The sequence below is a fragment of the Malurus melanocephalus genome, unplaced genomic scaffold (assembly GCF_030028575.1).
Source record: "Malurus melanocephalus ecotype Western Australia unplaced genomic scaffold, MMel_1.1 scaffold_285, whole genome shotgun sequence".
NCBI classification, from domain to species: Eukaryota; Metazoa; Chordata; class Aves; order Passeriformes; family Maluridae; genus Malurus; species Malurus melanocephalus.
In genome coordinates, this window is record NW_026623517.1 from 97,345 (window position 1) to 123,977 (window position 26,633).

Below are 26,633 nucleotides of genomic sequence, written 5' to 3' on the forward strand. Positions count from 1 at the left end.
GTCATTTAAATTCAAAGGGGATGAACGAGGGCCTCTAAATCACYGATTAGAATGCTGATCTGGATCTGAATTTCTTAGTTTAAGATCATGTCTTGAGAAACAAATGCTGAAATGAAGAGGGTATTTTGTATGAAATCAGAGCAGGAGCTGGTCAGAGCTCTTAGGAGAGAAGTTACAAAGAATATATTTTTTTTTTTAAATTTCAGAAATTTTCCCTAAGCTATTCGCTTCTAGAGGCACATAATTACAAGTGTATTTACATTGCTTAGTATTAAGGTTAAACTTTTTTTTTAAAAAACACTTTGTCCAGTTTTAATAAGTTTGTCAAATTAAAATGACTTTATCCAAAACTTTCCATGTCTGACTGGAAAACTGATTTTAATTGAGAAAGTTAAATTGAGAAAATAATTCACTCTTCTCTAAGAATATTGAAGTCCATGCAGTATGGGGGCAAAAGGGAGTGAAATGGGCAAAAATTTGAAGGCGAGGAATGGAGGAAGCTTTTTGTCCTGAGAAGTGCAAGTGCCTCATATATGGGTGCCTAAAATATGTTGGGAAATAGCTGCACTATGCCAGAGATGTACTTTGTTTTGGCTTGTGCACAGAATTTTCACTAAATTTAAYCAAATGCACACCTGCCTAAAAAAAAGGTAATAGTCATCAATTCACACATCAGAGAACCCAGGCAGAATGCAGATCTGGGCAGCATTTTCCTATAACTGCATTGTGCTCCTGCTGCTGTCACTCTCCTTGGGTGGTGCTTGGGTTCTTCAGCTGATTTTTCTCGTAGGCTGTATTTGGGTGACCTGGGGAAAAGGAGCTCCAGTTCAAGTGTAGACCAAACACTCAGTGCAGAGGATTCTATTTACTGTGTGGTACAAAGGAGGGAGAGGCATGGATAGTTGGAAGGGGGACTGGACTTGTGAAATTGCTGGGTTCCAGGTGTGAAAAATGATATTTCTGGGCTAAAAGGAGGTAAATTGATTAAGGAAGCAGTCAGCAGCTGGATATGGCTTGTACACAGACTTGAAATGGGAAATTATCAAGATTTCAATGTGTACAGAGAGGCTAGAAATTAATTTACTTGCCCAAACATTGCTGGAATCTGCATATACTGGGCAGGAATAGGAATAGGACAAAAGCAATGGTTTGGAGAGAAGAATCTTTGCCCGTTAGACATGTTTTTATCTCTGTCATCTGAAAAAGTGCTGTAGATTCTTGAGCATGCCTATTCTTCTGCTGACAAAATATGTTTTCCCCTGCCAATAGGTTTCCCTGCTAATATGGGATTCCTGTGTGATGCTGTCACTCATTTACATAATTACTAACAGGTGGTTTTGTGTTCCTCATTTTCTGAGTGATATTCTGATTTGTGAAAGTGGTGAACACTTTTTTTGTCTGCTGTTGAATTAATGGAAGCTGAGCTTTGAACACACAAAATTAATGCTTAATTTCTACCCACCCCCACCACCAAAAAAAAAAAAAAAATGGCAGTTTCGTGGCTCAGGTTGAACATCAAAATTTAGCAGATACTTTTTACCTTGCTTTCTAAGATCTCTATCGTACCTCAGAGGTATGAAAATGTTTTGATTATGAGGCATTTAGATTGGTGTAACAGAGGTCATGAGGAAATTAGTAATTCTGTCTTTGAAGTGAAGTTTGAGTAGTATGACGGTGGCCACCCTCTAAATAGTACAACTAAAGCAAAATATTAAACACCTGCTCATTAAATTAATACCAATAATCTGGAGATGTTTGGGGGAAAAATAGTATGTGATCATATAATTGCAACTAGTCCCATAAGGCATAATAAACAGAAAGGAAGTGATTAAAAGACACTCAGATGGCCTTAATTCTGTCAGTAAGTGTGATTTGCTTGATTTTGCAACCTTATTAATGTTCTTTTAGTTTTTTAAAAAGTTATTTGCATATAATAATCATGCATAACAAACCTATAAAATGAGCTCTGTTGTTATCAAGACAAACTGCCTGAGTCAGAATCTGGTGCTCCTTGCATCGTGTGAATCTTGAGAATTTTTTTAAGTGACATCATATCCCTCAAGTTGCTAAGAATGAAATGTGAAACATAGTGTGTAACCAGTTTTAAATGTCTTTATGATAAATTCCTGTCTTGAGTGGAAATACTGTTTCATATAAACCCAGTCTTGTAATGGTTTGGCTAGCATAAATCATTTATGACAATAAAAGTTGCGGTATGGCTGAGAGGACAGAACAAAATTTGTGCAGTCCAAAGGCAACTTGGAAACTAACCCTAGTGACATCCTTTCAAATGAAATTACCGGTACTTGGATTTTGTACCAGTATAACCGAGATCAGATTGTGGCTCTGCATCTGGATTTTAAGCAGGCCTGTACAACATTATGGTTATTAATACTATTTGTAGCCGTGCAGCCTAACATAACAAGGGTAAACAGAAGCTATTATTCAGACCTTAATTTGGTTTTCCACGGTGAAGTTGGCGATGGGGATCGGGGAAGCTCTGTCCTGTGCATGACAGTTCACGATTGCCTGAGGTGCGTAATGCGGCGTTTAAATTTTCCTCTGGAGCATCAAAAGGAAAGGCAGGCTGACTCCACTGGCAGCTCATCTATTGCTGCAGCAGGAGCTCCCAGCTCAGGCTCCGTGTGTGCAGCGCTGCAGAGCCACAGCACTCCCAGGGAAGGGCAGGGCCTTGGCGGCCTCTCCACTGTCCGGCAGGTGGGCAGTCGGTCCTGGCACAGGCTCCTGCTGGAGGGTGGGATGGCACAGTCCCTGCCACTCCAGCCTGCCAGCCCTCTGCCTGGCTCTTTGTGCACATCATCAGTCTCACTTGTCTGAATTTGTGGAGCTCAGCCTCCTTTCTGTTTGATGGATGGGTTAGCAATGAGATGCTGAAAAGTCAAAAAGCGTTCATTTCAACCCTCTGACTCACTGAGGAATTTTAATGTCTCTTTCAAGAGCGGCCCACGTTTCTCAGGCGACCGATTAACCAAGTGGTGCTGGAGGAGGAGGCCGTGGATTTCCGGTGCCAGGTGCAGGGGGATCCCACACCCACAGTCCGGTGGAAGAAAGATGACGCAGACTTACCRAGAGGAAGGTGAGAGCAACATTCACGTTCCCCACACTTTCAGATTTCAATTGTTGCACAGTGCTGGAATCCATCCCTACTACTAAGAGTTTGTTCTTTGACATTGTGACCAAGATTTATTCCCATATTGCTGCTCTTTTGGCACTACAAATCTGGTCCCAGAGGCAGCTGTGCAGGGAAACCCAGCCTGGCTGAATTGTCCCGTTAATGGATTCCTGTGGAGGGAAGAAAAGTGATGTGTAGGTGCTGTGAGCACATGGGTAATCGGTGAATTTATTGGAGACAGTAAAGATGTTTTAGGACTGTAATAGTGATAGTGGCCTTCAGAATGATGGGCTGATACCAAGAGGGAGAAAACTTGGCAGGAGAGTTGCACTGTTGCTCTGGCAAGGTGAATTACAAGCAGAGCATGGTGGGCTTTGCTGGCTCCTTGGTTCATGTCTATTAAGTCTTGGAGAGAAATCTTTCTCCTGAGGAAACAAAAAGCCAGACTAGCAGAAGTGTAAAGCAGAACTGAAATCTGGAACAGGCCCCCTGTGTTCAAGAAAGATTCATTTAGTCTGGAACAAATAAGAAGAAAATTCCAGTGAGCAAGGGAAGGGAGTCTCTCCTGCAAAAGGGTTTTAAATTAGTTTGGCTCCTTTCAGCTAACAAAGCAATATTTGGTCCTCATTTTCTGGAATTCTTTCTTGTTTTGATGATGAATCATTACTTCATTAAAAATCTCAACGTGGAAATAGCTCTGGGAACTGGAATTAGAACCCAGGTCTCCATAACCCAACAAATCCTTCTGGCACTTCTGAATCCTGATCTATTTTTGCACAGTTTTAATTTTAACAGTAGACATGAATAGTACCTTTTTTTTTTTTTTCCTCCCCACCATAGTTGATCTTTTCCATCAGTTGAATATATTAATGGAAAACCCCATAATCTAGAAAAAAAAATTCTGTGTTAGATGCATATTTGTATATATATATATATATATATATATATATGTCCTTTTTTAAAAAAGAAAAGCTTTCTTGCAATTTAAATTAAAAAGTGGCATAGCTGTTTTGCCAGTTATAGTGACAGATGTGTATGAATGTAATACATAAAATATGATTTTCAAAAGAAGACTTTTGGATGTCAGGAAGATTATTCTCTTTCCTTGCTCTTTAATTATGCATTGTAGAGTAGTCCGCAGTAAATACATTGTGTTTCTGTGATTTATTCTTGTTTTTGTGCTACTTCTGTTGTTTTAAATCATGTCTGCTTCTAGGTCTCATAAGCAGAAGTAATAGATGATGAACCAAAAGTCTTTGGTTTGATTGCACTTCTATGAGATATTTTTTAATGGCTGTGTTCCTTCTTTTTCTCAAATATCTGCACTTCAAGAGGCAAATGCCTCTGATAATCAGCATTGTATGCTTTTTATTCAGTAATTTTTCATTTATGTAGCATGATGTGTGAGCATTTGTTCACTGTCCAAAAAGTGGAAATTTCCAAACTGTGCTTGCATGGTACTTAATGAAGAAAGATAAACTTGGACCTCTAAAACAAAAGCTATTTTTTTTCTGGTTATTTTAATGCCAGCAAATAAATTTGCCCAGGTATAGTCTGAATGAATGGATGAATGAAAAATTATGATCTAGCAATTTTATAAATTAAGAAGAGAATGTCAAAATTGTTCCTCTCTTGTTGAAGTGAGAATTTTGTTTTTTTTGAGGTAAAAGACAAATTATCTTTCAGCTTCTGAGCTCCTGTATTAAGCATATTTACATCTACAGTGAAATATAAAGCCCTCAAGGACTTCCTTTTATTATTCTTCCTACATGCATAAATACTTCTAAGCAGATCTGTGAGCTATTTGTCTTATAACTTTCAATATCAGTTTCCTGTTTCTATAGCTAACAACATTTAGCTGTAGAACATCTTTGCACATCTGTCTGTTTGATTTTTTCAATAATTTAATTTTGGGTTTATCCCTAGATTGCAAGACAATTATGGTAGGTACCTGTTTCAACAATTACTGCAGATTTTTAAATGTGTCTGTTKTTAGTTCAGCTTTCAAAAGTGTGTAGTTCAGTGACAGTAAAGTGGGACAAACTGAATTTTTGTATGCATTTTGTTTCTGAAGATTGCTCCGGGTGAATGCAAATGAATCAGTGATAGTGGATCCATAGACTTTAAGAAATCTTTGTCTGTTTTTCCACCTTACTTACTTTTAGTTTTTTTAGTGACCCATGTGAAAGCAAAGGGAAAAGTAATCACAGTGATTTCTGGCGACAAAAAATAAACAATATTGCTTCACCGACTGGTGTGTTGAGTAATAATTGGAAAATAATTTCAGGCTGTTAAAGTCCTAATTATAAAGGTCCCTGATGGACTGTAAGCATCTCCAGCTGCAATTGGATTAAATGAGAAAAAAAAACACCCAACTTCTAAAGAAATTATGACGTTTGCAGACATGATTCTTTATAAAAAAATCATGTGGCTATTTGTTCAATTGTCTATGTAATTATCCAGGAGTATATGAATAATGCTTTAAATCTGAGAAGAGATAGATAGTTTATTCTAAAGGTGCAAAACTTCATTCTCAATTTCAGTTGTTTTGAACTGRTGATCTAAACCAACTGTGATTGTGTTTTAAATTTAAAACCTTMAGGTGATTCTTTCAGTAGCAGTTTTTAAAATGCCTGGAAAATGCTGATCTCATTAGTGGTCAAAGGAGGTTACTTGTTCAACATTCTGTGGACCTGACTGGAGATTTCAGACTGTGACACATCTCTTGGAGCTCCTCTGTGTATGACTGGGCAAGAATTAAAAACATGATAAATATTAGGTAAAAACAGTAGTATGTCTTATGTATGATTACTGTTTTCCTATTTCTTTTCCACCACTGTGATAATGTATTAATTCTGTTCTTCAGTCCTTGCAATTCTTGTTGGAGCCTAAATTGATCTGAGCAAATTAATATCTTGCTGATTTAAATGTTGATACAGCACCAGCAGAGAGACTCAAAATCCAGTGTGAAGTCTGGGGTACGTAAAGCCTTTTTCCAGGAGCTGACCACTTTGAATCAGTGACCCAAAACTGAAATGCATTGTGAATCAAAGGTAGAGGCACATGGTGTATATTTTACTTTAATTGCTGCAAAAATTCAGCCTCACACCACAGCCTCCCCAGCACACAAAGGCTGGGGAATAGTTAATCAGGTCTGACTCATGTCAAACTACTGGAGGTGAACAGGATGTTGTGGGGTCACCAATCCTATGCCTTTGGCTGCAATATGAGGTTCGTTTTATTAATAGAGTTTCTTTTCATTATAAGTGACACAAGGAAATGGCACAGAGATTGTACTAAAGTGACTTAGACAATTGTGGCTGTGCATAATCATTAGGACCTATTGAAAATGAAATAAAATTTGTCTTTATGCTTTTTTTTTTTTTTTCCAGATACCTGTTCAGGTATCTTTCTCTTTGATATCTGCTCAGCAGAAATAGAGATTATACTTTCTTTCCAGGGAGCTGATGGTGTCCTCTGTGGTGGGGAACTCAATATGGCCTGGATCAACTTTTCATTCATCTACTTTTTAGTCCTGGCAACAGGAAGAAAATTACATTATTTGAGAGCCTACAGTATGAGAGTGGCAGATCTATGACTAGCAATTTAATAACATTTGAATAAGGTTTGTACAGTGTTTCATGTCTTCAAATTTTCTAGCGAAGCTGAGGAGAGCAGCTGCATGGTCTGTAATTATATAGCAAGTAATAAGTACTTTTTTTTTTTAGGAAGTGAAGAGATTTTCAATTACAAGTCAAAATTTATGACACACTATAATAACTGTTTAAACCTTTTATTCAGAAGAAGTTAGCAGTGCCAGCTCTTCGGGAGAGTGAGGTTAGCTCAGCAAATGTATTTTTCAGTTGCCTTAAAAATGAGTGAGTAGCAATCACATAGGCCTTTTTTTTGCATTCCAGCCCAGAACAGCTGTTTTAGCTCAGTAAATACATCTTTAATGAAATTACAACCTGCTCTTTTAAGTTGCATTTACAGGCACTGTCTGATTAGATGGATATTGTACCAGAGATGAAAAGTGGCAACTGCACCAGCAGGAAGAGGTATTTGTTTTATGCACCACCCAYGCCGTGGGAGTGTGGGCAGAAAAACCAAGAGTGATGCTTCAGAAGGAAAGTGGTGTGTAGTTTACACAAGGTATATTGCTAAGTGTGAAGAGATTGTAGGTTATTAAACGAAATAGCACTGACACACAGCAGTGAAAATCATAAACAGCACAGTAAGCTTTCTTATTTGCTGAAGATTAGGAATGTTCATTAGGAATTATTTGGGAATAAGCATTCTTAAAGCACAGAGTTAATTTATTCTGAGATRGGTGCTAGCTGCAACAACACAAGCCTGTGTAGATGTTAGTTTTGCTATGTTTTTAAAACTGGAATTTTTTTTTTTATGCATATGCATAGTCTGGGCAGAAACACTGTCTGTCACACTTCGGATAAAACTTACTGATAAAGCAAACCTATTTCTCTGCTTTCCTCCATAGCTTCTCGTGAGTAAAACAGGACATTTAAAAAATATCTTCCAGATGCAAATCTTTGAAATGGATTTAAATGCAAACCTAATGAACTCAGAAATGCTGGATTTTTTAAAGAGGAAACCCAGAAAGAGCCTGAGAGCCAGAGAAGTTTTTCATTTTATTACTCCATCATGGTGGGTTACCCTTGGATGGATATCAAGTGTCCCCCAAAGCCTTTTTTGTTAYTCCCTCCTCAGCTGGCCATGGGGCAGAAAATATGAAAGGCTCATGGGTAAAGATAAGAATGGGRAGAGATCACTCACTGGTTCCTGTCATGGGCAAAGCAGACTCKGAGAAAAGATAGTTCAATTTATTATCAATCTAATCAGAACAGAATAATGAGAAATAAAACCAAATCTTAAAAATACCCTCCCCCTACCTCCTTCCTGAGCTCTACTTGACCCCCAGTTTTCTCTACCTGCTCCCTCACGGAGGTGCAAGGGGACAGGGAAGGGGGGTTGTGGTCAGTTCATCACACCTTGTCTCTGCCRCTTCTTCCTTCCCAGGGAGAGGAGCTGCCGTCCTTGGAGTACCTCCTGCCCTCCTTCTTCACTGACCTTGATGTCTGCAGAGCTGTTGCTCTCTCCTGAGAGCTTTGGTGGGCACCTTGCACCTAGTAGGGTCAAGCTGCCACATCATGACCATGAGATAAGGCTCTGTAAGCAAGARAGACAKTAATTTTTGAGAATAAACAGCAGTGCTCCACAATTCCATTTATATTCTGTGGATAGGGTGGTGAGGTATTTAACTGCAGCACCCTCTAGATACAACCAAGGGGAGAATGACCTTTCAATGAAATATGAGTTAATAACACTACAGCTCTGTGTGCTTTGTTCAAGTTAATATCTGTGCAGATTGTAACAAAATGCAGTCTAATGTGTATTGAAAATTAATTAAAGTAAAGAGTGTGTTTTAGTAGTGTAATGAATATAATCTTTGGTTACATCAGCAAATTTCTATTGCAATTAATAACAATTAGCAGTTTTAAATAAAGGGTTGGGGAAAAGGACGTTTTTCATATTTGCTATATCACATGTATTATTTGTCATCTCTGGTTAGATCCTGTATGATTTGCCTGCCCATCTTTCTTTTTCCTTAAGCTAAAGCATTAAGGAGAGATTAAATCCCTTTATGAAGAGCATAGGGGAGAAGATTGGATGTTCTTAATAGCTTGTCAAAAGGAGACAGTGAAAAAAAGAGGTTTAATATGATATTTGTATCCTTACATATGTCTGGAAGCAGCAGAGGAGGTTTGCAGAGGATGTTCTTATACACATCTGGCACAGAGAGAGCTGCTTTGTAACTTGCAGAGTCAAGGGGCACAAGTGAACAGGCAGATCTCAGCCAAGTGCATTCATCTTTTTAGCTCTGTGTTGAACCATTTGAGGAAACTTCTGTAAAATCAAAGCTATTGTTTAGAGATAGAGAGGTGATGAGGTATAAAATGGATGCAGGGATTGGTTAATTTTTGTGTATATAGCATTAGGATGATGTACCCCAGTGAYGGTGGGGTACCCCCTCCTGTTGCACTTTTGGTTGAGTATCCCTTTGCTCTGGTTGATATTTTGCCTGTCACTGAYCTCTTCCTGTTCTGTAAGTGGAAGCATATTCCTAATGGCTGTCTGAGGAATACATGCCCAAGTGAATGTGTAAATGAGAGCATTTTTTGACATTTTAAATCCCTCAAAACTTGACATTGAATAAAGTCCTATAATTGCATCATCCCACAGTCACCCCAGAGGTTTGTACACTAACTCAGGAGTTTCCTGACATTCCATTTGTCTGAAATATTAAAAGCTGTGAGCAAAAGTGGTGGCTCTGTTAGACTGATCAGCAGAGAAACAGTTAATAACATTGACATTTAAATTGGCTTCATGTTAAGTGTCAGTTCTCACCCCAGAGCTGAAGAAGAGCTATTGTTTCAGCCAGTCTGTTTGCAGATTCATGAAAACAGTCTCCAGTTGCTTACATAAGGGTCAAGGTTGGAAAAATAGCTTTACAACTCCATGGACAGCAACCATAAAGGAATTGTGTCAACTAGCACTCCTGCCTGCATGTTTTCTCTTATGCTGTGTGAACTACTGGTGATCTATGAAGTGATCACTGACAGTGCACTAGAAACAGTATTGTCACAGTATTGTTCTTATTTCTTTTTATTCTTTCTTATTCTGCATCCTAAAATAGTTAAATTTCAGAGAATTAATGAAGTCCCTAGAAGAGTTCAGAAACAAAATTTAATGCCAGTTGCAGGAGCCACAAACATGGGTTTATCTGAATTTTCCACTCACAGAAGGYTGCAGTAAAAAAACAGTCTTTCAGRAAGGKGGCACAGTAAAATTTAATGTAGAATTTGACTCAAAATAATCCTTTTAGTGCTTAAATATTTCTTTAGTATCAAAAACCTTAAACTATACTAAATAAAAGCTTAGTAACCACATAGTTTATATACTGTATTTATAAATTTTAGGCTATTAAAGTATTTCTAAATTTCTTGTAAAGTGTATGGATATCAGACAGTTTAACTTTATTATCAGTTTATTTTTTTTTTTTTTTTTACTATTAATCAGAGAATTAAAAAGTAAAGATTGTTAACTATGCAGGGTTTTTTTCCATGAAACCCTCAGGAAAGAAGGGAGAAGGAAGCTGGTAGTTATGTTCAAGTGGGAGTAAGATTCAAGAGCTCCAACCATTGATASTGCTGGAATGTCTGGCCTGCAGGGTTTTCTTCTCTTTTAACATATTCCATCTCTTCATGGGATACAAAAGTTGTATCTCAGTTAAAAACAAATTAACTTGCACTGTCAGTGAAAACACTTCAATGGTAAAGTCTTAACCCTAAAAATTATTTCAAGCCTATCTGTAAGTCTTATGTTGATAATTACTTATCTATCAAAATGTACTTTTTAAGAATATGACTTCTGGCTCAACTGCAGTGTTGAAGGCACTTTCATTAAAACATTAACATGACTTCATCTTTAATTACCACTTCAAGGTTGCTTACTGATTCAAAATACAGATTAGAAAATATTTCATTTCTCTGACAAGCTTACAGTATCTTTCATGTGCTTAAAGCAAATAATAATAGACAAGCAAACACAAATTCTGTTTATTTCAAATTACTCATGATCTGCGTGCTCATGTTAAAAAATTTAGTGAGTGTATGATGCCAGTCTGGGCTCAGATCTTWCTTTGTTCCAGACATTAAGTAACAATTCAATTTTTCACATGCAGAAATGGACAAAACCAGGTAACTCTGAGCATCAAGGGATTTTTTTGAGGGATGAATTTATGACATAGGCATTAATAATATAAATCTCCCCAAGTGCCTGACAAATGTGTCTCATCTGTGAGGGAAAGGACTGCCCCTGGTGACGGGAGGATAGGTCTCCATGCCAAGTCATTACAAGGTCTCTTAGCTCATTCTTCCTCCGATGCTCCAGTTTCTGAAGTATGGAACTCTATCTAGAAGGAAAATCAAACCAGAAGCCCATTTTGGGTAATTATCACGTGATAATTCCCTATGAGTATACTTCCATGTGCAAACAGAGATGTAGAGGTAAAGGATGGAACCTGCATAAGTTTAGATAGGGTTTACTGAGTCATTGATTCCCTAGCCTGTTTTGTTCTTATCTGCTGTTTGTTTCCAAATTATTTCAAAGAGAATCAAAAAACAGTCTCATTTCTCTTTCTTGGTTCTTTCCTGAGCACATGGCTTCTGATTTTGTGAGAGACTACACATTTTTGTGTGCTGTCACACCTGTCTGTTTGCATATAAGAGCAGTGCTGTGGAGTGTAATGCTTCCAGATAATTTGGAAAACACCATATCCTGGGACACAGGTATGGCTTCACAATGTTGGCCCAGTTAAGTAACAATTATACACATATTTTATGAGATTTAGACCATTTTATTCAATGCCTTGCTTCAAAACATGGTGCAGTGTGAGTTTCTGTTTTCTATTATTGCTTTGAGAGTGTCTGCTGTAACAGATACAAACAATCTACTGACCACAACCCATAAGAGGTTTTGGACTAAAGCAGAACCTGCTGTCAGCATATTTTAAGAAAAATCAAAATAATGAATAGTAGTCTGTGTCCCACAATTCTTTTCCTGGTTTAGAATATATTCCTGGTATAGAATAAGGCCAGTGAACCCTTYTATATGACTGCTTGAATATATGTCTCACACAAAGAAATTCAAGGTGACSTCTCATTGTCTTCTACCCTTCTCCAGTGTGACGGGCAGAGCCAAAAAATAAAGGGGAATCTGGACATGTAGATGTGAGGCMTAGCCATCCTGTCAGCACCTTGGAGATAACTCTCTGGTAGCTCAGTTTATCATGGCTGTAAACTGTGTCWCAGAGCCACCCATGGAAAAGCAGCCTTGATTTCAGGGGCACAGCAGAGTCATTTGAGACCAGGGCACACAAATATATCCATAGCTGTTGCTGATTCAGGTTTTACTAGAGAAAGAAGAACAGAGACTCCTTTATCTTTCCTACAGAAAGCTGTTTTTCATATAAATTTGGGCTTTTCTCTTCTTCTACTTACCAATGCATGGGATGGAAGTGAAAAAAGAAACCTCAAGTTATGTCAGATATGCATTGCCAGTGGGCATGGAGGCTCTCCCTGCTGCTGCTGGATCACACAAGCCTGAGGCAGGTAACAGCTCACACTCCCCATCTCACTGCAGCTTCCCTCTGGCTCCCTCCATCTGGCACAGCGAGTGCAGGAGCCAGTGAAAAGCTGTGGCACTACGCTGGCAGCTGAAGTGCCAGCACCACAAAAGGGAAGTGCAGAGGGAAGCTTAAGCCTCCTTAACTACCTCCTGTTTACCCTGGTTTTGGCCAGTAGTATCTCTCTATTTGGGCTTCCTAATCATCGATGTTGTGAGCAATCTTAAAGCTTTGTGCATGTTTTGCAAAATACTCTGGCAAACAGGCAAAAGGAAATAGAGCAAAGTCACTTTTGTGCCATCTTTAAAAAAATAAAAAAAAATAAAAAAAGTAAGCCTACAATATGTACATACAAAGACTCTAATTTATTATTTAATATTTTGTATTTACAAGAATGTTTTAGATGAAAATATATACTTGGTGTAAATGAATGTAAATTTTTTGAGGCCTTTGGCATCAGTTTTTAACAGTTTATATTTGACTTTTTCCTCTTGTAATATCCCTTTAGCAAGAAATAAGGCTTTTGGAGCTGGATTTGTTAAATTCAGCAGTGCATTCTGTGAAGTTTAAAACACACTGCTAAAGCAAGTACATACTCACATTACCAGTTAGGTCTRTTTGGATATTTAGGAATGTAATGACTCCAGCTGCAGATGCATTTTTGCTATCTGTGCATGTTCAAAACAAAAGAACTGCATTTACTTTTATGCATAGATGCATTCACATTTTTGCAAATATGGAAACTAGGGGTTCTGTGAAATACTGTATAAAATTTATATCAAATGAAAAAAACGGTTAAATCTGTCTAACTTGTGCAAATTTTTGCCTTTTTTCTTTAAATTTGATAATCATGAGGAAGATTGGTGGCTGAGTATGAACAGATACACTTTTGAATATGGGGAAAAGAATTCCAACTGTGACAAAACCAGTTCAATTCAAGTTTATTMTTAGATGCTTAAGTCAATACATGAATTCAACCTCAGTACATTAATTTGTGATACTTAAAAACAGTTAATGTGTTTTGTTTTATTTGTTGTTTTGTTGAGCAGATGGTAATGGTTTTGACACAATTCAGTTTTTTATTTTTCTTCTTTTCTTTTCTTGAAAAAGACAAGGCTCTTTTTCCCACTTTGTCACAGCTGGTTACCAATCAATCTCAATTCACGGTACAGTGATGATAGCACATGTTGTTCAGGGGCCAAATCTGATTGGGTTGCATTTTCAGCAGTGTTTCATATCAAAAAAAATTTGTGTCTGTATGGCAGTGACTGTCAGCACACTATTGTACAACTGTCATTAATCAAAACTAGCAACAATGAATGCATTCATATGTGCCAGAGACTGCCAGATTTCACTCAAAATCACCCAATTTCTATTAGAATTTCCTCACCAGCAGTGTTTTCTCATGTGCCTCTTGTTTCTCCCTTTCTTTTTTCCTTGCCAGTCCCCTGCCAGCCCCTTCCTTTTTGCTTAATAAAAGGCAGACCTGCTCTATTACTTGTAGAACAGAAATTATGTAACGTGGTGCCCCAAAGTGGCTGGTTTTTGTCTGGCACAGACTGACTGGCTGTTAAAAGATCTCTCCCAGCTCAATCTGATGGCTGAAGTGTAAGCTGAACGGAGAGGTTAAGCACCTTCGAATGTTTAACAAAGAGCAGTACTTAAAATCAATTAGATGGCCATAAACATTGAAACTGATGTCTGACACCTTATGGTTTTAGYTCAATGTTGCATTAATTGGCGAGGAGTCAGCAATATTTGGGCAGTATGTCACAAGTTGTTTCTTGACACTGCACACATTTTGAAGACATTGCCTTCTTCATATGCTGGCAATGTAAAGGAGAAAYTTAACCACTACACTGGTCTTCTGCCATTCCATCTTTAATCCAGGAGCCTGGGAACCTCTGTCTGTGATGGGTATTAGTAGAGAGGCCCTGATCCTCATTCCCAAGTGTTCAGTAGCATTAATCCAGATGAGAATGAACTTCCACAGCCAATGAGGTGAAAATGTCTTGCTATGGGATAATAGGCTCTATGACAGAGAGGAGACAAGACACTGTTCAAGACTGAGCAGGTGGATGCTTAAGAAATTGAAAGGTTGCTCAGTCCTTGCTSCTTGTTATTTTGGGCTGCTGTGAGCCAGGCTAAAAGCCAGTTTTCCTCCTGTCTCCTTGCTGCCTGCTTCATCTGCCAGAGCTCTTCACTGAACTGCGGTGACTTCTGGGGATAGTGCGGGTGGAACAGATGACTGAGGGGCAGCGTATCAATACTGCAGGACAGCAGATGGTTCTGATGCCCCGTGGGTCCCTCTGTGTATGAACCTGATTGCTGGATGGCACGTTCTGTTAGGGTGGTCCAGAAGTATTCTCTTCTGCTGGAGAAGCAGGCTGGGAGWGCTGAACCTGTCCTTGAAGCAATCAGTAACTGGAGCGGTGACATGTTTACRCCACCCTCCGTTCAGTGACCCACGTGGGAGCTGGTGGCCGTACCCAGCGCCCTGCGTCCTGGCATGCCATGCAGCTGGCTCCTGCACCCAGCAGCCTTGGCACAGTGTGTGGGATTGGCAGGTGCAGGGAGAAAGGCTGCCGGAGCCTCCCAGGCAGCTGGCTGGCATGCCRGCACCAGCACAGCCGTGACAGGAAGCAGAGCGAGTCAGCTGCAGCCCACAGCACGCTGGAGCTCCCTGTCCCAGCCTGCCTCCCAGAGCATCCCAGTTCSACCAGCCCCTCACTCAGGTACAGCCCTGCTGCCTGGCTGTGAACCACAGGGATGTTAGTTGTTCTGTGAAAAGAAAATCCCAATAAATTAAATAAATGGCTAATTGTTTGCCCAGCTTTATAGCTCTGATTCCTATACCAAATTCATATTTGTATTATAAGTGATCTTAGTTTTCTCATCTTACAGGAGCTGAATACAAATTTATGTTTTTACTCTCCTAGAGCTGGCCTCCTGTCAAGAAAATAAGCATTTTCTCTTGTTTGCAACTCTGCGGTTGCCAAAGACAAATAACTACTCCAGCATTGTGGGATAATGTTGTCATATTCTTGAGATTTTTAAGGGGGACAATTTGCCTTTTCTCTCATGAAAACAGTGATTTTTATTTCCCATTGACTAATGCAGAACAGCATGCAAAATGCAATAATTGGTGAGCAGTCTAGAAGAAATGTTCTTTAACTGCATGTGGCTATCGAATGGAGTTGTAATACAACTGTACTGCTCCAGAATCTGCATATTAACATTATAATTACCTGCCCCCCCATCACCACCAATGGTACCATGCTGGCAAAAAAAAAAACCCTTATGAGTTTCTAAAGTTTGCCATGGCATCTGCTTATTCTTTCYCTTGGCATATCTCTTATTAATTAGTTCAACCTGATATGCATACAGTTAAGTGTGACTCSTAAGGAAATGGGTATTCTATGTGTTTATGTCAAGTCTCACGAATGATTGGCCTCAAATTCATTTTTTTTGTTAAATTATTTCTTGYCAGTTAATAGAATGGACCTACTGAACACAGAAAGAGGTTGTATTGTGGTGAGTGTGAAAAGGTGCCTTGGCTGCTCTTTGTTCTTGGAATTGCTAGTAATGCTCTAACTGATGTGAGCTGTACTTAGACCTAACAGAACGTTAAATGTTTAAACATAGGGGATCCTTTGAGTTTAGATGCTTTGAAGTCTGTTAGCACCCAGTGCTCTCTCTACAAACCTATACTAAAGGAACCAATAGCAATGTGCATTATGTACACAAAGAARTTAGGCTTCACATTTCCAAAACATCCAAAAATGCTCATGGAGCCTGACAACATTCTTSCTGACTTGTTGCATTACATCCTTACTCATCCAAACATTTAAGGGTGTTCTCCAATATGATTTCAGTACGTTTGCTGAAGTCTATAAGACCTTAACTGCATAAGAAAGAGAAGGTAAATTAGTCCTTCTGAAATTATGTCATGACTGTTTATACAGTGAGAAATAGTACTGACACCTCCTGAAGTCTTCTCCTGTCTTTAGTTTCGTGTTCTTGTTTCACTGATACACGAGAATCTGAAGGCAAGTCTGATTCAAAGTAATTTGATGTGTTGTAGTGAGAAGAATTGTTGTTGAAAATAATTTAACAAAATAGTATTTAAAGGGTAAAGTATCTGTGCTGAAAACCAGTGTTTTCCTGGTTTGGGAACCRAAGACATTTCTCACAACGTGAGGTCTCCTGTTGACTTTAATGAGCTTTGGACCACAGCCTAAAATACTTTGTTAAGCGTGACTTCTGCACAATGATAACACTTTAACTGAAAATGTTTTTCTGGGTATAATCAATCTAAATGCCTTGAGAATAAATGTTCGCTTCCTGTTAGAATATGTTGTATTAATTTAAGTTTTATATAGCCTCATAGTTTTAGAATTATTTCAACAGTAGAAACAAAGAAATGGACAAAGCACAATTGAATTGTTTCCAATTTCTTTTAAGAAAGAGAAAATGTTACTGTCCACCCTTAATGAATCATTTTGTTGTATTTCTGTGAAACTGATAAATCTGCTTTAATGTGCCTCTTCAATAAATGTCACTTTCCAGAGCCTGAATRTATTTTTTATTGTTTTCAGTTGGGTAGTGTGAGATCCTACCAACATGCTAACAGTTCCCTAGGGAATTGCTGCTGTAGGGAAAATCTGTATATAAAGGGAAATTTCCCAATCAGCAAAAGGTAAAATGTGTAGCTCACTTAGTTAAAGGCAAGATAAACCTGAGCTGTCATGTATTGATAACTGATGTCTGATACCTTAATTTTATCTTATTGCTCTAGATCAAGGACAAAGTGAATGATATTAATAATAAAGCCCTAATACTGAGTGAACAGAGCAATACTAATTTTATGTAAAGTTTCTAACTAATGCAGAGTGCAATAAAAATGTCACGAAGATTAATGCTCGGTGGAATTATCTAATGCTAGATAATAATTTATCTTCCAGAGTTGGCTTCAAGATAGATTCAGACTGGCATTTTCCAGGTGATGGCTTTTGTCCGTTTCTGCTGTCCACAAAAAGAGTTTTCATTCTCTTGCTGTGACACAGGTATGACATCAAAGAYGACTACACTCTGCGCATTAAGAAAGCCATGAGTACGGATGAAGGAACCTACACCTGCATYGCTGAGAATCGAGTTGGCAAAGTGGAAGCCTCTGCTACGCTGACGGTGCGAGGTGAGTGTTCCYGGCGGGCAGGGCCTGTGTCCTCTGTGGATAATTGCTTCCTGAGGAGATGGGCACACCCTTCCCTGCCATGGCTTGGGTTCCATGCACCCTGTGCAGTGGTGGGTGCTGCACTGATTTACAGCCTAGGTGAAATCCAGGTCCCATTGATATCTCAGGCAAAATTTTAATTGGTTTCAGTGGGATAGAATCTCCCTGCCGTCAGAGTCCTGTCCCAGTGTGTTTTTATTGAAGAGCAGATACATATACATGCATAARCAAGCACTACATAACTGTGGGCATACACATTAATATGTGAGCCATGACTTGAGGCTGTTAGTCACATTTCTTTCTCTATAAAGTACAAGGAGTAGAGTAGCTATATTTATTAATGACAAACATAATACAGATAAATTATTATATGATTAGCTCTGCCATAATTGAACTCTCTACCACTACCCTTTATCTGAAAAATAAACCATAGCTGAAGGAAAGAGAAAATCCTAATTAAATTTTGTAAATATTACAAGGCAAAGACTAATACACTCTCTCCTAAAATCTGTGCAGTCTCTAGTATCCACTCACTGTTTATGTGCTGCTGTTTAATTTGGTAAGGAGGTTTTAAGGCTGGTGGAATAATGAGTTGCCAAAATACCTTTTGTGACAGTAGATACAGACATGCTAGAGCYTATGGAGAGAGAAAAAGTTTGTAAGCTAATATTTCTATATGAGTAAATAGAATATAATAGTTATTACTTCATTCCAAAAGATAAGCAGCAATTTGGCWCAATGGATATCATGCAGACACTATTTCACAGTTTAGTGGTGCATGCTGACGGTTTTCAGTAGAGCTGTGAAAGGTTAATAAAAACATTTTTAGCTTTATCTGTCCTCCTCTTTTCATACACATTAAATCAAATGTTCAAAGTCTCGGTGGATTGCTTTATTAGAACTGGGGTCAACTGACCCAAGAGGCCAGCTTCCATTTCCATCCATTTAATGCATGGACACAGTTCAGTTTAATTTGCTGAATTCAAAGGGAAAAAAACCAAACCAGCACTGAGTGGCTTTGTAGGGGGAGAGATGTTAGTATGTAACAAAGAGAGCATTGCAATAATCTGTTAAAATATTACCTCAGTGCTCACTTTAGACTGTAAGTGACAATAGGACTCTTCCCATTTTAAGTTGAAGAAATAGGTTTACCTGCACTGTGCCTGTGTAAGAGATTGTTCTTCCCATTTGTGACTTGGGCAAATTAGTCCCCACAGCCAAATCCCAGAAACACCTTCACTCTGTTGCTTTGTCACAGGCAGGATCACAATACTCAGTAATTCTGGTAACCAATTCACTGGCCTGTGAACACTCCTAGAGCTGTGTCCACTGTATGCATTACCGGAGCAAGCCTTTCAGATTTTCTACYCTGACTTGTAATGCAAACAATAGCTGGAATGGAGAAAAAAAATCCTTTGAAATCACCGAAGCTTGAACCCARTGAAATTAAAGGGAAAAAAAAAACTCAAGGAAATATGTGATTTAATCAATTTTCCCCCCATAAAAGCATGTTTTCATTTTCTTGTGTATTTTTCCCCCGGGTTTGTCATTTACAGTAAAATATGTAATGTTTATTCAACACAAAAGAAGCTGTGATATTAGAAACATATTACATGTTCAGGATATGACAGATAATGAGAAAAACCAAGAAATTCAGTGGAGAAAGCTCTTAYTCTGAATTTTGTGAAAACAAAGGACTGGGAAATCTCCCGTTGACTTTAAAGGGATGATGAACAATGGGCTTTTTAATTAAAGAAAGCCTTAATTMTGAATTCTTAATTAGCAGTGTTGTCTGACACTGTTTTTACTATAACTACTTGTGATGTAGAGGAGCAAAACTACTTAGCATTTCAAAATTTACCTTGAGCWTGCCTTGGATCTTGCAGGTGTCATGTGGTCGCATGTGCCCACCTGACAACAACCATGTAATCCTCCTTATCTCCCTCATTCACAGCTCCATCTTCTTAAACCAGAGGATGGGGATGCAGTCAGGAAATTTGCAGTACACTGTCACAAGCAACACCAGAATCTGAGTGCTGTGACCCAGACTCCATACCCTCTCTTGGAAAGATGTCACTCTTACACCTCATCTTTCTGCAGAAGAAGGAATATTTTCATAATACTGGAAGCCTAAAAGTATTGCARCAGATGATGGGAGAGAATGGCAGCAGCCTAGGCACAGTTAAAGGAAATGAGGACAGAGCCATGGAAAGGTTGAGAACTAAGAACTTGCAAGCTCTGTTACCTCCAAATTTGGATGTCTTAARTTTGACCCTAGCCTGCACATAGGCACACAGGGGTGGTAATCTCCTTGAAAAAAGGAAAAAAAAAAACCCCAAAAAAATAACAAAAAGAATTCTGCTGTTGCTCATAAATGTGTAACTATTGCTGCCGATATCTGTGTTTGCCCACGCAGATACTACCCGAATTCAATTTTATGTCTAAATTTTCAGCTCTTCTGAAAGGGATGTCTGTATTTTATTAGCAGAGGGACTGACAGCCCTCTTCTTCAGCACAAGTATAATGAAGGGCTGTTGCTATAACCAAGAAATCACTTGTTGCAGCGGCAACTTTCAATCTCTGCATCAGCCTGGAACAGTATTAACCTGTCGATCATTTACCAGCAATTTTTTAGGAAGTAGAAGTTATCTAAGCTGTGATTTGGGAGGTTCTGGGTTGAAGTCCCTGTGGCCATTTCAGCCCATTTGTTATATTTTCATCAGCACTGTCAGTGAGGAAAAAGCACTGTGCTGTAAGCTTTCATGCCCATTATTGAATAAGAAAAACTGTCCTGGGCTTTCTGCAGCCCTTATTGCTGTACTGACTGGTCATGCTTAAAATTCAATTGGTGTTTGACTCAGAAAGCAAATGCCTTGCATKACATTAGGCAGTGTGAGGCTTAAATTGATGTGTTCATTGGGAGCTAAAAGTTTGTGCTAATACAATGCAATTTTTCTTTTATCAGGCATTAACAATGATACTTGATGATGGCATGCGAAGATAATAAAAATGTTTCTCAGAGAATGGTTCCAGTCAGCTTGTTCAGATGCTATGCTCAAGTAAATGGGATGATAGTGGCACGTGAATAAACAGTAACTAAAAGATAACAGCACTGAACATTTGGCTTAGACTGGTCATTTGAGGGGTTAGCAATCATGGTAGTATCCGTAGTGGAAGGTAACATTACACGTCATGCATTCTGACAGATATTCTTTTCTTTTTTTAATTTCTTTTTTATGTTCTCACTACACCATTGTAATGTCAACAGCTCGCCCCGTTGGTAAGTAACCATCCTTCTATCCATTTTAGCATGGCTTCATGCAGTGCTTCATCTTTCATTTGCAACAGCATTTCACTGGCTGGAATGAGCAGCCAGCGCTTGATAGTTGTACCTGTCTAACACCAGGCGAGTGGTTTTGTCTGACAAAGTGCTATTTCCAAATGTTGTATTTCCTGCTGTGTCATGTACAAGCGCATTTGCCGAATCACCAACAACTACCAATCAGCGAAACGGGGTGGGTATGGTGATACCGAGCCAAAAACTGCTCATTTAGATGTTTTTATTGGTCTGTTTATGGGCCTGGTGTAAAAGCCATTGAAATCAGCAGAAATGATTGTATTGACTTTGGTGAGCTTCTACCAGGCCCTAAACAATCAGCTCATCCTGCTTTTCCTGCACTGCAGTAAAAGCATCGGCTTTGCATGCCCCGTCTTTGTTGTATCGTTCAAAGATGAAATGAAGATGTCCTGAAACTGATGAGGGGATGGAGTAGATTTCTGTGCTTGCTGAGGAAGTTCATCACTGGTTTTTGCCTTTGGGTCATCTTGGAGTGCAGTTTGGAATGTATAGGATGCAGACTGTTTTGAATAACAAGTCATGAGGAAGACAATCTCTAGGTTTCTAATTCCCACATTGAAAATGTTATTATTCCCTATGCCTTTGAAATTCTGCAAATGCATTAAAATCTTACAGAGGATAATGCAAAATTTGCAGTGGTCAGTAGCTGAAATTCACTACTGGTGTTCAGAAATATTCTGAACATACGATTCAATTTTCTTTCATGAATATTTCTCTGTGCCTACATAGATTTAGTTTAATGAGCTGTATTGCTCCTCTGATATTTGTAGTTTGTATTTAAATGTATCTTTTGGAATAATAATATGGTTATTCTAATTTTTTTGGATTAGTGTAAAACAGTACTGGTGTTTATGGAGATTGTTGAGGAGTTTGGTCTTTACTTGCTTCATCAAAACTTTTGTTAGATATGTGTTTGACTAAAATTTGTGAGTTCAAATTCATCTCAGCTTTTCACTGTTCTAAGTCTGGAGGAAGAGAGGTTGGAGTGATTTAGAGGTACAATCCAGATTAGGTCTCTGTTTCCAGAACTGAGGTACTCCCATCTTATTAACTTGCCTGAACCAGCATCCATGGAGCCAAGCCAAATACCTCTGCAGTCACAGCATGGCTTATTTACCCCTGGAGAATTCCCTGTGCAGAATAGAAATTTACTCTTCTCCATCTGGGATTTTGATGGCAAGCTTTAAACCCAAATCACTACTGTATTACTTTGTCATTAGGCTGGTTCTCAAGTAATTCATTCCCAGAAATTGTAGAAGTGTAAAACTGCAGTAAACTCAGGAGAGAATTTCCCTTTGCTTAGAAAATGTAGTGTGAATTTAGTATATGTCTTCATTCACTAAGAAATGCCACAAGATTAGAAGTATTTTGCTTGTAGATAGTTTTCTCACTTTGCTGACTCTTAAAAGACAGGCAAGAAAAAGAATCATAAAGTAGAGGCTTACAAACTCTGTGAAAACTATATAAAATAAATGACTGGAGATTCACAAGAAAATGATAGGTTTCAGCAGTGTTGATGGTGTCTCATTTCACAGCACTGATTCTTTTTTAAGACTTTTCAGGCCATTGAGTCATCTCTGATTCCATCTCCAAAGCTTAGATGGAAGGTCTTGGTCTCAAATTGCTTTATGTCCAGGTATATGATTCTGTGGTCATGCTGTGGTCAGTTCTGTTCCTTGCCTGGGCTATTTTATTTTGTTTAAAGAGGACATCTTTGACAAAACAAATTCTTCTTTTACTTAATTCATTCAGGAAACTAAAATGAAAATGGTTGATCTTGAAATAATTACTATATGGTCTTTATCAAATCACTTAATTTAGGGATTATCTTTGTGACTTGTGAAAAGTTTGTTGAATAAATAAGTCTARCCCTGGAGATATTTGACATATAGAACTCCCATACAATTGTATGCCCTGATTGTTGTGTATGAGGAGATCAGAGTATATTAATCACTTTTATCTGACCCTGTACATGTAGAAAGTACAGTGATAGTATGTACCTGGATTGGCTTTTTTTCTTAAGTATCTGAAATCAAACTAATTTCTGCAGTTCGTAGCTCTGTTTCATTCAAGAGTAGGCAAAGACGGTGACTACCCATCCTGTTGTTTTTTTGGTTTTGGTTTTTTTTTTTTTTTTTAGCAAGTTAACTGGAATGCAGAACAGAAATACCTGTCCTTATCTAAAGGAAGCTATAGCAAACAGTACTTCATGTAATTAAGCTCACAGCTCTCTAGGAGGATGACATTTTAACAGAAGTACATTTATGTATTTATATATATGTTTAAGTGCAGGGGAGCRCTTAAAAGTTTATATTCTTTCATGGCATCAGAGAATTATCTAGGTACTCCTATCTTCTATCACTGCCTCAAATTCAAAGCAGACATGTTATTTCTTTACTGTCTTTTAAACAAAASCAAACAATTTCTTTTCCAATGAAGAATAGATAAATGTATTTTTAATGGTCCACATTTATATTTCCTGTTGCAAACAGAGTAAGCTTTCTTTTCTGATCAGTTTTTGCCTGCTTCAAATATTTCTATTCTCTTAGGTGTGGTATTTTTATTTAAATTTCAGGTTGAGTGGGAAATATAGGAGTGGGATTACCAATGACTRTCATGGGTTCAAGCAGTTATTAGCAAATGGTTCATACCACAGAGATAAAMTGAGGTATGGTGCTGCCCTGAGGTGGGTGGCAGCTGGTGAATTTAAAAGCTCTATGCCAGATTACTCACCATGTTTGAATTTGCTGCTAGGAATAAATGTGTTGCCTGTTTCTAAAATAGATTATTTATAACCTTTTGAAAAGATTTCTGATGGGATTTACAACAGATGGGTTTAGGAAACAAGATGTTTATCCCTATTTAGACCATTTCTATAGTTATTTCACTCATTAGATGGATATTCCAGATGAGCAAGTTAGAATTTTGTCATTTTTGCATTCTGCCATATTTCTTATGGCAGTTGGGCAGGAGCATGGCTGATGAAAGAAGCAYAATATTTGGGAAGAGCCCAAAAGTTTCAGTTGAACTGACCCTCATTTCAAAGGCAGTTGTTTGTGTGTGACCTTCAGATGGAAGATCTATGAGTATCTGTCTGATGTCCTAGTTACTTTTTTATTAGTAGTACAAAAAGTTCAGATGACAGAGTACTACTCAGTTTACAAATTAATTGCAACTAAGTCAAAGTGAAAATACAGTTCTTTGCATATCAGTTCCTTTGCAGTTAATTAAGTTTCCTTTGTTGTCATGTGCTGTGGCTCATCTTCCCAAAAAGAAGAGACTGGCAGCAAATACCTGTATGATTTTGCCACCTGGGTAGAAGTCAAGTATTTGAATTAAGCTAAGGGAGTAAAGGGAGATCAAGTTACAAAAACTTCACTTCCCTATCATGGTGGAGAAGAGGCAAACAGATAAGACGCCCACCACGAATTTTCCAAAYTTTTTATTAATTAAATGCAGTCTCRTTGCATTTAAGTGCAGTGTGACTGTATGATGCATTTCAATCTGCACTGGGAAGTTTTCATTATATAAATCAGCCTGGCATGACTTAATGGTCTATTAAGATGGTGCAGCATGAAAAACAATAGAAAGGGCTGTATTTTATAGAAATTAGTATTCAGTTTTGTGACTAGAAATTACATTGCTCACATGGTTCATATCGGTAAGAGAGAAAGAGTTCACTTTATTCTTCATCATTCTGACTYTTGCAGAGAAAATCTACATACGATTAATGCTTTTATTTTTATTACATGCATGAACATACCACCTTCACTTGAGACACTGAGGATTTATAAAATATCAGTACTAACTTGCATCAATAACGTGTGACGGTGGAGATGAGATCATGCTTGGCACCATAGTGCCATSTTTCAGTGGCAGGATCTCAAACCGATATCAAAATGTACCATCTTGCCTGTCTGATACCACTTTTAGAAATCTTCAGAAGAGGGAAATGACACCAGTGGGCATAAGATTTTTGGGATTTGTTGAATGAAAGAATGTGGTGTCATCATTTTTTTAAAAGTCAGCAAATTMTTCAGATTTAAAGATAAAATATTGCTGTAGAATGAAGTTCAGATTGCTTTGTATACCAATAAGAGATTAAAATACAGAGCTGACTTGTTATGATTTTTCATAGCCTATAAATGTCACTCTAAAAATCTTGAAGTCCTTAGCATGTCTACTTTGCCTAAAGTTCAGTTGCTGAAGTGATGGGATCAGGAGCCCCATTATTTTATTTTTTTTTTTTAAATTGCTAGCTTGGGCAAGTTTTAAGAAGTTTAATTCATAACTTMTAATTTTTTACTTTCAAAGTTTCTCAAATCATGCTCAAATCAGTGGGATATGTTTTCCTGTTTTAGTGGCTTCTGAATATCTCCATAAGTCTTTGAAGATTAGTGTGTGAAAAAGGTCCGTGGATGTGTTGCTCTCCCCAAGCTTTTCCGTTCCTTTTTGTAAAAGGAATAATTGCTTACTTTTCCTTCAAGAGGACCGTGGAAATCAATACATTAATCTATTACTTTTCCCTTTATTTTCTTTGCTCTATTGCTGCCAGCCATTTTACAGCTTGGATATGATCTCAGTGTTTCCCAGCAGCTAAACTACTGTGTGCCCTAGTTAACATTGTCAGTCAGAATAAATATTTTTCTTCCTCCCTCCTGTTTCTCTCTTCATTTAACAGTGTCCCAAATTGAGCAGACTGTCTCCTCTCAACCTTATTTATTCTCAAGGGTGAATAAAAAACTTTTCTCACTCTAGATGTAGCATATGAGTTTATCCAGGCTCTTTACCCTACTTACCATCTCCTGAGCTCTTTTCAGCAGATGAACTCATGTCCTTTTGAAGGAGGTGACTAGATTACGCTCATTATTGTGATGAAATCCCACTGTATCAGCAAGGGCTGTGCTTCTCCTTTTTAACAGGCCAGCAAACTGTCCTGCTATTTCCTATGAAAAAAGGAATCAATGCAAATTACATGTCTTTTTGTTAGTATCATTTGTTTTGTTTGGTAAACAAACAGAAGGTAAGAATAGCATCTGTGAAGTTCAGGAGCTGCTTAAAAGAGATAAATGGACAAGGTATAATAAAATAGAGATGTAGGACTAAGTGAGAACAGGCTGCAGCCTAATGCTGGGATGAAATTAGGACTKATCTTTAAGCTAAATATTTAAATGCACTATAAAACAAAGAGAAGGAAGAGCCCAGGAAAGTGCTGCTGCTGAAGTCAGAGCACTGGAAAATGGGATTGAGGAGTGAAAAGTAGATGCCCTTATTTTCGGCTATGTAGGAGGCAAACTTGGATTTTTAAAAATAATTATTTTCRGTGTTTTGTTTTATTGGCATTAGTCTGAGGGAAGAATGAAAAACAAATCCTCTTTTTCCACCATGCAGATTTTTTTTTTTTTTATTCCCCCTTCATTGTTTTGGGTCATCCGGGAATAAAATAGAGATTCTATGTGTCAAATATATGGAACAGTTAGTGGTTTTTATTTTTTGATTCTCTAGACTTCTTTCACCTCTTGCAAAGAAAGAAAAAATGCTTCTGCTTCTATGCTTTAAGAGATTATCTGCTTCAATGTTTCRGAACATCTGAAGGATAAAAAATGTTGGTATATGTGAAATAATTCAGAACCTGAATTTAATTTGAAAATTGGAACAATTAGTATAAAAGAAAGTTCAGCATTCTCAGATGATCAAAGTGTGC

At 38.0% G+C, this 26,633-nt stretch overlaps 1 protein-coding gene across 1 annotated transcript in view; it reads left to right on the top strand.

Annotated features, from left to right (window-relative positions):
* ROBO2 (roundabout guidance receptor 2) overlaps window positions 1–26,633 on the top strand; it is a 168,734-nt gene that overhangs the window by 28,833 nt on the left and 113,268 nt on the right. The window contains exons 4-6 of the mRNA XM_057376620.1: window positions 2,959–3,097; window positions 17,405–17,532; window positions 20,840–20,851. Coding sequence (XP_057232603.1) covers window positions 2,959–3,097; window positions 17,405–17,532; window positions 20,840–20,851 — 279 coding nt within the window. The remainder of the gene's footprint in view (window positions 1–2,958; window positions 3,098–17,404; window positions 17,533–20,839; window positions 20,852–26,633) is intronic.